Source organism: Ammodytes marinus (assembly GCF_949987685.1).
Source record: "Ammodytes marinus genome assembly, chromosome: 17".
Taxonomy (NCBI): domain Eukaryota; kingdom Metazoa; phylum Chordata; class Actinopteri; order Uranoscopiformes; family Ammodytidae; genus Ammodytes; species Ammodytes marinus.
The window spans coordinates 21,976,863-21,989,519 of record NC_137221.1 but is presented as its reverse complement, the minus strand read 5'-3'; the positions used below and the strand labels follow the sequence as shown (position 1 = coordinate 21,989,519).

At 40.0% G+C, this 12,657-nt stretch overlaps 1 protein-coding gene across 1 annotated transcript; it reads right to left on the bottom strand.

Annotated features, from left to right (window-relative positions):
- Positions 1 to 1,296: 1,296 nt before the first annotated feature.
- LOC307263683 (tropomyosin alpha-1 chain) lies at positions 1,297 to 9,676 on the bottom strand. Its single transcript, XM_080044899.1, has 10 exons — positions 9,453 to 9,676; positions 6,548 to 6,673; positions 5,307 to 5,440; positions 4,589 to 4,706; positions 4,265 to 4,335; positions 3,719 to 3,794; positions 3,273 to 3,335; positions 3,027 to 3,096; positions 2,197 to 2,275; positions 1,297 to 1,563 (listed from the first exon to the last, which is right to left on the bottom strand). The coding sequence occupies exons 1-10, from the start codon at positions 9,564 to 9,566 to the stop codon at positions 1,560 to 1,562; spliced, it is 855 nt and encodes a 284-aa protein (XP_079901025.1). The 5' UTR covers positions 9,567 to 9,676; the 3' UTR covers positions 1,297 to 1,559.
- Between the last annotated feature and the right edge of the window lie 2,981 nt (positions 9,677 to 12,657).

Below are 12,657 nucleotides of genomic sequence, written 5' to 3'. Positions count from 1 at the left end.
GAGAATCAGTGATGATGACTGGATGGATCCTCTGTCAGAAAGCAACCACCACGCTGGCAGACATGTACAATTGCTACATGAGAAGAATACATTTTAGGTGCAACATTGGTGATAAGAAATTGCTAAATGGACTTGACTTATATAGCGCCTTCTAGCCGAAGTTCTCAGCCCCAAAGCGCTTTACATATCTTACCACATTCACACACACACTCATACACCGATAGCAGTAGCTGCCATGCAAGGCGCTCTCTGAACCATCGGGAGCAATTTGGGGTTCAGTGTCTTGCTCAGGGACACTTCGACATGTGGCGGGGAGACGGGGGATCGAACCTCCGACCCTGCACTCCAGAGGCGATCTCCCTACCCACTTCGCCACTGCCGCCCACTACAATGTTAAAACACAAACGACTTGGGGGCGCCCTTAGCTCAGTTGGTAGGGTGTCCCCCCCCGGGCCCGGCCCAGCAGCAGACCCGGGTTCGATTCCCCCCCGCGGTCGTTCTCTGCATGTCACTCCCCTCTCTGCCCCATTTCACCTCTGTCTCTCTGCACTATCAATAAAGCATAAAAATGCCCCAAAAAATATATAAAAAATAAAAAAAAGACTTGAGCTGAATCTATTCACAGGACCAGTGATGGTTATATATTAACCCACACAAATTGAATTGTTTTTAACTTATCTGGGTTCATAAATACACAGCATCATTTATCAGAATAAACCTCAGAAAGCATAAAAAGTATAAATCGAAGTATTTAGAAGTAAACAGATTTTTTTTTTGTATAGTAGCCTATTTGGACAGAACCTCATGTACTTTTTTAAGTACCGTATTATGAACTATATACCAGTGTGAGGACAGTTTAGTTCTACCTAAATCAATAGAGCTACAATGTCTACATTGTCATTGGAGGAATCAGGGTGAGAGTCTTTACACTACTAGATTAAACACTGAACCTATCAGGCAAAATGCACTTTTTCCTGTTTTTTCAACATTCATTTTGGTACCCTGTTATGACTAGAGAAAAAAAACAAACCTCTCGATGCGTTGATGAATAACGTTTGTGTTGAAACTGCTTCAGAAAATGTGTTGATTCAACTTTGTGATCATCATTTTGGATGCTGTAGTTTGTTTTACACTAAGTAGGGATTCCACCACCTTTATTTTCAGGAGGGTAGGCAACATTTAAAAAAAACTAAAACATAGTATTTTACGATTCTGTCCACTGAAGGTCGGCTCGGCATATTGCGGCTTACCAAACTGTATAATTAGATATAAATAAAAACCAGCCGTGGACACAGGTGCATTAACTCAAGCATTTCTTCCCTTGCTTGTTTTACAATTGTACGGAACAGAACTGAATACAGCAGTACAATGAAGAGTGAAATCAGACAACATACATCCTTGAACAGAAAAACACAATTATACAAAGAACAATGGCTTGTGATTGGTTGAAAATAGGTTAAGCAGATATACATCCACCATTTACTAAACACAGAAGACAACAAGAACACACACAGAGGCCTGAAACCACAGCCTGGCAGGAGGGTGGAGCGTCTGGACGTTTAGCTGAAAAACACAACAAAGCAAAAGATGAATTGTTGAAATGTCTTAACCAATCATGGCTCAGCAATGCGAGCTTCACAGCTATTCAGTGTATTTTCGTGTCTATCAATACATATGCAAGAGAGAGAGAGAGAAAGCTCACATTTGAAAAACCAAGTGCAATATACCTGGGCAAAAGACTTATAAATAAAACCTTTATAAAAAAAGTTATAATCCAGCCAAAACAGACACATCTTCCCCCTTTTTGTAGATTGCAATCCTGCTTTATGCTCCTTTCTTATAGCAGCCAATACTGTTATAACTGCCCATAACGTTATCATTTTCCAGTTTGTAACGTAATACAAACCAATATTGTAAATTGTATTTTCATTTTTGCCCATGATGTAGTAAGTTATTACAGTATCGGCTCCAGTTGTTTAATTTTTCGAATTCATTGTGTTTTTCATCAATGTTTGAACCACACAATTATGTAATCTAATAACTTATTGCATTATGGGCCTTATTGCATAAATGTTATTACGCTATTGGCAGTTATTATTACACTATCACTTGTATTACATTTAAAAACTGTAAAATGATTACCGTATCAGCCGTTATTTCATTATTGTTTGCTACTCATTGTTTTAAACTACTTACATAGAGGTCATGTCATTGAGAGCGTGGTCCAGCTCCTCACTGATGGCTTTGTACTTGAGTTTCTGGGCGTAGAGCTCATCTATGTGTCCACACACACAGACACACAGGCCCAGGGAAGGTGTTGTACAGGAAAAAGGGTCAAAGGGAACAGGAGGGATTACATTAGCAATGAGGTAATGTATGTGACAATCAAGACTTTTTGTGAAAATAAAAACACTTAAATCAAAGTGAATGTAATCACAAACTAATCACAGCCAAAATATTTCATATTTAATTGGGACCTACTGCATAATAATAATAATAATCAAAAAAGAGTTCAATATGAGGTATATGTTGGCAATACACAGCAGACTAACACAGAGCCAACACAGTATAAACCTTGGAGGACAGAAACAGGCTTAACTTGTTTAAAGCAATGTATTCATTATCGGCTTGGTGGTACTGAAGATGGGATTTGTTGAAGAGAAATATGCCTGACTATCTATCACCATACTTGTCCTTTAAACTACATGGATTAAGGAGCAGATTGACTCACACCAATAAACAACTCATACAAAACCTATTTCAATAAAACGGTAACCTTTGTATAATCACACATCTAATGCACTCGATGAAGCAAAATGTATGTGTTTTAGGAGCTGTTCATCATTATCTGTCTATTGAGTGCTGATCTCGTGCTTACAGACACTGTTTACAATATGTTACTTAATGGACTGCATGACTCTGGACTGCTTCCCTTTTTTTCTGGATTCTGACTAAATTGTAGTGTATTTTAAAGTGTGCACTTAAAGAGTAGTGTGGCCAATGTAATAGCCATCCATGTTGTATACCTTCCAGATCATCAATGGTCTTCTCCAGCTTGGCCACGGATCTCTCAGCGAACTCAGCTCTCGTCTCAGCCTGAGATCAGATAAGAGGGTCAATACATTAGAATAAACAATATCTTTAGGGGATTTGTGAACCTTTTGGTGTCTAAAAACATCTTCCTAAAATCTAATAAGGTTGTAGGATGGATTTTAATTTGAGAAAATAACATATGAATAGGTAGGTGTACAGTGTCATTTCTTCTTGCTCACCTCTTTCAGCTTGTCGGTCAGGATCTTGATCTCCTCCTCATACTTGTCCTCTTTTTGAGAGTACTGTGTTGAGAAAACAACATTATTTAAGATGCACATCCATGTTAAAGAAATGGCAATTCTGATTTTTTTTTTACAAAAGTGTTAAAAAATATATTAATTTCCACAACATTTCCGCGGGTCAGCCATATGCCGATATGGACAATATTTCTTAATAATCCTAAAGGGCAAAAGTGACATTGATTTTTTCTTATGAGTTGAGTAACTGCTATTTTGCAGATACAACAATAATCCCGTCTGTCGAAGTCTCTTTGCATATTTATACTCTATAAAGCAGGATTATAAAGTGGAGGCGTCTGCATTTCATCTGTTTCTCACCTTTCTCACCGATCTCTCTATGCAGAATAGAGAAAAATATGTTAATTACTGTAACCGTGGCCCTATACCTTCTCAGCCTGGGCCTCCAGAGACTTCAGGTTATTGGTGACACTTTTCAGTTCCTCCTCCAGTTCAGTGCATTTTCTGAAAAAAAGGAGAGAAATACGATAGAAAACTATGAACAGTGGAGCAAATTTTAGGATAGTAAAAAACCTAATTATAAAGGAAATGTTTTTTATAGTATTTAGTCAAACCATGAACAATACTAGGCTACTTTCACATTGTAAAAATACCCCTTTACATGTAAAAGTCCTGCTGTCAAAGTAAGAGTACTAAAATAGAAGTACGGAACTCTTATACTAAAGGGTTAAAAGTATATAAAGAAAGCATTCAGAGTGGCCCTTATCATTGGGTTAAATATTTTATTGGATCGTCATTATTATGAATGCATTAACATTCATGTAAGCAGTAATATTACTGCCGGGGTGAAACTGTTTTGAACTACTAAACGTAAGGTAAATGGAACTTGTGCAGCATAATTCACAGGCTGATTAATAATACATATATATTTATTTTTTCTTTCTTTGAGACAGAAGCAAAAGATAAATACTCACGCCTCAGATACCTCTGCTCTCTCCTCTGTACGCTCCAGCTCAGCTTCTACAATCACCAGCTTACGAGCCACCTGGAGGAATACATTACATTTACATCACATTTCACATTATATTATATTATTTATGGCACCTATTACTGGCTCATTGTGATTTGATTTCCAAACACTGCATGTACAGTATGGCAATATTATTGTAAATACTGCAGAAGAAAAAAAAACTCACTCCTGCAGCAGCACATACAGTGAAAATCTTCCATCAGATGTTGATCTTTTGTGTTGATGCTGTTCTATCATTAGATCATTAGAGTGTCTATTGTAAACCCACCTCCTCATACTTGCGGTCAGCCTCCTCTGCAATGTGTTTAGCCTCCTTCAGCTGAATCTCCTGAAGCTCCATCTTCTCCTCATCCTTCAGAGCTCTGTTCTCAATCACCTTCATACCTCTGCACACATACACACCAGGACTTAGTATTGCACAGGTTCTTATACAGACCAAATAAGTTAGTGTTGGTTATAAATATGAGCTAATAACGCTATGGGGATTATCTACCAGTAGTTGCTAATAGTTATCTTTCATCTCCATATTGTATTTAAAAAAGCTACCGTAGCCAATGCTCATATTGTAAATCAATTATTATCTGGTAATGTAGACAAGTCAATGTTTCATAATGGAAATTATTAAATGAAGCAAGAGCGAGAATCAAGGCAAAATCCTAGCATCTAATTTCTGGCAACATTCAAAACTAAATGAGCCACTGAAGACCAAAGTCATATCAAAGTCTATAACATCTTGCAAAGGTGTCTGTGGTGGCACAAACATGTGAACCTGCTGTAACTGTTGTGTGTGTGGTTAGGGGTATAGCTAAAAACAGGCTCCAAACGTTTAAAAGGGCAGGCAGACACTGCTTTTCACCCTGCTGTAATCTTACTATTCCAATGTGGCTGTGAACCATGCTGTGAACTGACCCAGAGCAAAAAGGCTATGGGGTGGGGGGGGCATTTTGAACCACAGTATATATGGCTCTGCTATCTCAATGTGTCACCTCTCGCTCTCATCAGCAGCCTTCTCGGCCTCCTCCAGTTTCTGCAGAGCGGTGGCCAGTCTCTCCTGAGCTCTGTCCAACTCCTCCTCCACCAGCTGGATACGTCTGTTCAGAGAAGCCACCTCTGCCTCAGCCTGCACACACACACACACATGCTCAAGACTGAGTGAAGAGAAAAAAAAACAGCTACATTTCTTTGACGTGTCTTCGTGGCAAAACAATTGTTTTAATTATACCAACGCTAACATCAGAAACACATTCAGTAAAGTAACCAATGTGTGTTCTTTTTGTTTTTTTGTTTTAAGAATTTTTGAGTCCGTGTTGGCCCTAACCAATTAACTTTTACTGTAATGATTTATAATACACAGTGGTTTAAGGGTTTAACGTAACATTTTTTGGCCGGTTTCGCCAGTAGATCAGTGTTTTAATGTCCCCTTTTATTTTTGGACTGGCCTTGCAGCACAAAATACAAACTTTATCTACATTTTGAAGGTTAATTATGTACAATATTGATATTTCCTATAGTTTCTGGTTTTTTTAGACACTTCCTACTGGCCTTTTCCACTGCCTGTGCGTATTATAGTATACCACGATGTATTCTACAAAAACGCACAAACTGTGATCGGCCTTTAGTTGTACAAAATAAAAATAAAAAATTGTTAATATAAGCATGTTTTGCTATTTAATTATATTAAGTAAAACAATTCTTATAAAAGGAATTCTTCGAAAAGAGAGAGACTAAAGGTATTTTTTTGGGGGCAGATAAAGTGACCCGGGTGGATAATGTTCTTTACAGTTAAGCTCACAGTCATTGTTGGGATGCTGAGATCATGGCCAAAATAGAGCTCTAGATCTCCCTCCAACAGCTGTGTGATGCAGGGTATGATGAGAATGGAATGTAAGGGAGAAGGAGGGAATCAGCCGGGCTTGGTTTGCAACGGCATCGGCACTATTACAGCTTTTATTAGACACCTCAGTTCACGGCTCGCACTGTACGTCAGTATACACGGCCTGTCATAGCTAGAGGTCATAGTGTATGACAGTTGTTCTTCTATCTTATCGGGTAGAAACAATGAACGAAAGTAGGCATGGTGCACAACCCAACCTGGCCTTAGCACAACACCGGCCTTGGGTATCTGGGCCTATGTTGTGGAATATGTTTATAATCTCCTTGACAAAAACAATGTGATGTAGAAAAACTGTAAAATAACCAATTCAACAGATGATTGTGCGTTACTCACATCAGCAGCCTTCTTATCTGCAACCTCGAGCTTCTCCTGAGCGTCCTTCAGGGCCTCAGAGTATTTGTCCAGCTCGTCCTCTGTCCCCTTCAGCTTCTTCTGCATTTGGATAATTTCATCTTCATGCTGAAGTGGGAGATCAGATGGTTAGCAGGTGTTCCAATATCACGCTCAAAACGTAGCCATCAGAGAAGCTATCTTCTTGCTAAATGCAGTGATAATATCATATTTATTTTCCAGTAAAAGGTATGGTAAGGATCTAATGAGCACTGCATTTGCTGCACATTGATGGACTGCATTCTCCCTTTTCACCAAATTGCAGATTTATTTTGTTCACAAAGACTTTGATTTACAAATTTAAATACAATCTAGCAACACCAGTCTTATGTATTGTATGATATGAATTGATCAAATAAATCTATATATATATACACACATTATAGTACAGCAATATAGCATACAAAAAACAAGTAAAGCATAGTATAATGGAATATTAATATAGTAAAAAGCTGTGTACAGTAAAGATGGGGCACTGTTGACCAACTGAGGAGGTGATCTGCCGGTGGAAGGAAGGAGCACTTTGAGGAACTCCTCAATCCAACTAGCATGCCCTCTATGGTGGAGGCAGAGCTGAAGGCTGATGGGGGATCATGGTCCATTTCCCTGGTTGAAGTCAAACAACTCCACAGTAGGAAAGAGTTGATGAGATCCAGAAGTGGTGGAAGCTCTAGATGTAGAGGGGCTGTCTTAGATGACATGTCTCTTCAACATTGCGTGGAAGTCCGGGACAGTGCCAAAGGAGTTGCAGACCAGGGTGGTGGTTCCCCCATTCAAAAAGGGGGACCAGAGAGTGTGCAAACTTGAGGGGTATCAAACTTCTCAGCCTCCTTGGTAAAGTCTACTCCAAGGTGCTGGAAATGAGGGTTTGACTGATAGTCCAACCTCAGATTGAAGAGGAACAATGCAAATTCTGTCCTGGATGTGGAACAAAGGACCAACTTTTCACTCCCACAAGGATCCTGGAGGGGGCTTGGGAGTATGCTCATCCAGTCTACATGTGTTTTGTGGACTGGAGACGGCGTATGACTGGGTACCCCGGAGAGTGAGAGCTGTGTTCAGGTTCTCTGCAGGAGTCAGACTCATTACCGGTGGGGGTTGGTCTCTGCCAGGGCTGAGCTTTATCACCAGTCCTGTTTGTAATATTCATGGACAGTTTATCGTGGCTTAGTTGTGGTCAGAATGGGTTGCAATTCGGTGTGCTGAATATCACATCCCTGCCTTTTGCAGATGATGTGGTCCTAATGGCAACATCGGCCTGTTCCTTTCAGCTCTTACTGGATCGGTTCACAGCAGAGTGTGAAGTGGAGGGGATGAGGATCAGCACCTCTAAACCCGAGACCATGGTTCTCAGCAGGAAACCGATGTATTGTCTACTCCCGGGAAGGGAATGAGTCCGTTCCCCAAGTGAAAGAGTTCAAGTACCTCCAGATCTTGTTCACGACGAGTGAGGGAACAATGAAGCATCAGATTGGCCAGAGAATCTGGAGCAGCGGTGGCAGTATTGCTTTACCACTGTACCGTTGTGACAATAGAGAGCTGAGCTGGAAGGCAAAGCTCTCTATCTACCAGTCGATCTTCGTTCCCTCACCTATGGTCATGAAGGCTGGGTCATGACCGAAGGAACAAGAACGCTGGTACAAGCGGTGAAAATTGTTCTCAGGAGGGTGGCTGGCGTCTCCCTTAGAGATGGGAGAAGTGAGAAGCTCAGTCATTTGTGAGGAACTCTGGGCAGAGCCGCTACTCCTTTGGTAGAAAGAACCAGTTGAGGTTGTTGGGGCATCTGGTAAGGATGCCCCGCTGGGCGCTTCCATAGGGAGGTGTTCCAGGCACGTCCAGCTGGGAGGAGGAAGACCCAGGACTAGGTAGAGAGATTATATCTCCACAATGGCCTGGGAACGCCTCAGGATCCCCCAGTCAGAGCTGGTTGATGTGGTCCGGGAAAGGGAAGTTTGGAGTCCCCTGCAGGAGCTGCTGCCCCCGTAACCCAACTGGATAAGCGGTTGACGATGAATGAGATGATGAGATGAGTATAGTAAATGATATAACAAAATATAAGAAAGATTGTGGAAGGCTTCAATATGGTCCTCTGTGCCACTGCCTTCACACTGTCTAGTTCCATCCTGACCACCACAAGGACAACAAAGCTACTACATTGAAACATATCAACATTTAACACCTCCCATGGTAATGCTGGTGCAACACAGAAGCTATGTTTCCATCTAAATGTGAAGTGAATCTTTAGAAAGTTTGCATAAAGAAAAAAAAAGACATGCGAATTAGGTGCCTTTCCATCAAGTGGTTGGAATGGATAAACTTCCCTAGTTTTGTCTGAAGATGGCGCTATAGGCAACATGGCTGTAAGTGGAAACTATGTATGTTATGTTTCACACATCAATGTCCAGTGGTAGGATCAAGAGCGACGAAGCAAAGCCAACATATAACTCCAGGTCCCCCGCATTGGTCTCAAATTAGGCCGTACTGATGTAATTCAGTTGAGTAATGGCTGGTCTTCAATACGTAGACATTGGGCTATATTCGGTCCTCAGTTAAATGCCTGTACAGAACTCTTTGTTAGACTGATCCTATTGTCATCCACCAAAGCAATAATATGTGAGGTTGAAGATACAATCCAGTACTAACATGTGTTCAACCTTTTTCTCAAGATTTCTTACCACAGAAAACATTTATGCTGAATAAAATTATTACAGTTTTTGTAAATACTCATCTATAATAGCCTATTATAGATCCACCTGAAATGACTGACAGGTCCACAATGAATATACTGCCTAACAACAGTTTGGTAAGACTATTGGATGAATCTGTGATTTTTGGGTTCACGACCCACCTGCTTGCTTCTGTCCTCAGCTCCTTTCTTGTCCGCTTCTGCTTGTTCAGCTTGGTCCAGGGCATTCTCCTTGTCCAACTTCAGCATCAGCATCTTCTTCTTGATGGCCTCCATTTTGGCTGAGATACAGTGGGCTTTCGCAGGCGAACAAAATGAGTAGAATGAGGAGAAGACAAAAGGGGTACAGGATGGACAAGCTGAGAGTCTGGCAAACTGGTGGAAGCTCTAACAAAGATAGAGGGGGACCATTTATATGACAGGGGCGGAGACACTCCCTGAGCGTACCCACACCACTGCACCCTCCTCCTATCCTTCAGCCATGACTCATGTTGACTAGCAACACATGTTTGCATGTGTGATTCAATTCTTTGGGACACATATACATCAGAATTCTTGTTTTTTGATCAAGTGTTTGTTTAGCCTTTCATTCTGAAATACCTAATAAAAAACTTTCGATTTTGTGCATAGGACCGATATAGTTTATATGAAATAGGAAGGAGGCTTACAGAGCTGAAATGCTATTAGAAGACTTGACAAAGGAAAATGCGTCTGTCTTTTTCTGTCCGACGCTCACTGCTCAAATGACAGACCGGACAGAGGTCGGCTCTTCATCATAACAATAAAAGTACCTGTCAGTTGTGGCTTGGAGTTAGCAAGGCTTCAGTTGTTATCTTTAAAACGTTTCAGGGGTCCTCTGATTCTTCTTAACATGTCAATGGATATCACAGTGTTCCTTCAAAATAAATGTAAAGAAACAAAATGGCATATGCAGTTTCTATACTTTTACTTTGTGTCACTGCCACAATGCAGTTAAACAACAGCTGTTGCTGCCATTAAGTGAACAGAGCACTATTACAATCTCATATCCGCGTGACACCATTTAAGGTTACAGTACAACACACGCGATGTTGTAATAAGGCACCATGACTACTGATGCCTGTTAATAGGAGTGGGAATATGAAATACATCTTCTATCATACCTTATGTAATATAATGAAGACGGAACTATTAATATGAAGTTGAGTAAAGTAAAGAGAATGTGAGTGGTTATTGTGTACATTGATTGCCTTGATTTTTGGAGGTTTTTGGAATCATTCTAAAATTCTTGAATCTTGAATGTATAAGCTGAGCTACATATGTAATGGGCGTGAATGGGGGCTTTAATACCCTTCATACGAGTATATTATATATGAGAACAATATATGTTTAAAGGATTGTTTTGAATAATAATAATAATGCAAATGTACTCGATGTCAGAACTTTGGCTTCCTGCTATGGCTAGATGTGGCAGACCGAACCAAACACAAGCAACACAACAAGATAAAAAGTTGTCTAAAAACACCTGAGGGAAACTGAAGAGTTAATGTAGAGATATTAATTTGATCCAGTGTTCATCTGAACGTATTCATTAGAAAAGATTCAATACTGGCAGTCGTATTTGTGGTGAGTGTTCAGTGCTTTTCACAGTCACGGACAACACATGTCCTTTGTCACATATTTCACAGCATCACGCATTTTTCTTCACTTTTCAGGAGTGACCACACATGCATGGGATGGTTGACATGTTTGTTCTTTTGAGTGTCGCCATTGACTTCAAAGGCAAACCAGATTATTCAGAGAGAGAAAAACACATCTTTAATTTAGAACTAAAACCACTCATTTCCCCTTAAGGAAAAAATTAATAATATTAATAACTGACGGGGAAGTTGCTTCATGTCCGAAGAGTATACTGTACATTTGATTACGATCTCCGTCTCCGTGATGGGATGCGTAAAATAAAACTAACACACTAGCAACTTATACTGGGGAGGCATGCCTGTCCTGAAACCCTATTCCATCACCTGGCCTGTAATGCCTATAATTGGCTTCCTCCTGGGGATGGGACAGAGTACAGGGGCGGCGGGGTGACTATGTCAGATATTCCCCTCTCTAGGCCCCCAGCTGGTTATTAATAAACATCTTTTGGCTGACATTGTCTAGAGGATTAGAATAGGAGACTGTGTTGCAGCTGTGCATACAAATACACTAGCAGACATCAACGCAGACAAAGTGAAACAGAATGGCCACTGAAGTGTGTTACTGTGTTTGGGAGACTATACAGCATAACGCCATGATATTCTGAGAAATACATTGTGTTTTGCCCTCAAACCATAAAATGACAAGGTTGCTAATGTCTGTGTGTCTGTTTTAACAGTGACCTTCTTTGTCATGGAGGTCTGAGGTTGGCGTTCCTATTGGCTGAGCAGTGTGGAGTGAAGGGGATTACTGTATTTGAGGAGGGGTAAAGGGTATGTCAATGAATTAGACAGTGGAAGGCCTCACTAACTTGACCGTGTTAACTCTGTAGTGCAGATATACTGCAGGCCATAATGTTAAACGGAAGACTCAAGACTGTTGCATGTGTGGTTGAGTCGAGTTAAATACATAGAAATACCCTTCAAAGATATCCACTCATTCTTTGTCTTTGTATAAGGGAATGTTAGACAGAGAGAGAGAGGGGCTACTTCCATAAAGAAGACAGCGCTAACCATCGCACCACTCTGCCGCCCTTATTGCAATTTTACTTTTAGTTTTGATTTAACAGCGTTGTTATTTTAAGATGATTTAATTATCTATGTGCACATCATTGTTTTAAATTGTTGTTGAAATCTGTATGCCACCGGTCTTTTATTATGCAGTCAATCAACATATGTACATCGCTGACATTGAAACACGTCTCTCAGTTGTCTCTCAAAATAAGAAAAATACGTTATTTTAATTTTAACATCAAAACAATACGATACACAATAGAAATTGTATCACTTTTTATTTTTCAAGTCGTAATACAATCCATGTGAATGACAAAAGGGTGTGCAAAACTGAAGTACAGTCTTTGTTTTAGGTTTAAGGCCTCAATACTGTCACTGACAAATACACGATCTGCTCAATATATAATACCTTGATTGTTGACATATTTCATACATATATAAACACGTTCGTTTTGAAACTGCCATTAGAAACTGTACTATCAATGCTTTCAGAGATACCGTCTTAAATACATCAATAATAATATGAAGAGAACTATGAACATGTCACAATCATTTAGCAGTTGCAGAAATATTTGTATAACCATTCTTGTATGTAAAAACCCCATTGGAAACAAGACAAGGGAAGGTTTGCCACAAAATGTAATATTACACAATATGCAAACCTTGATTAATTGATA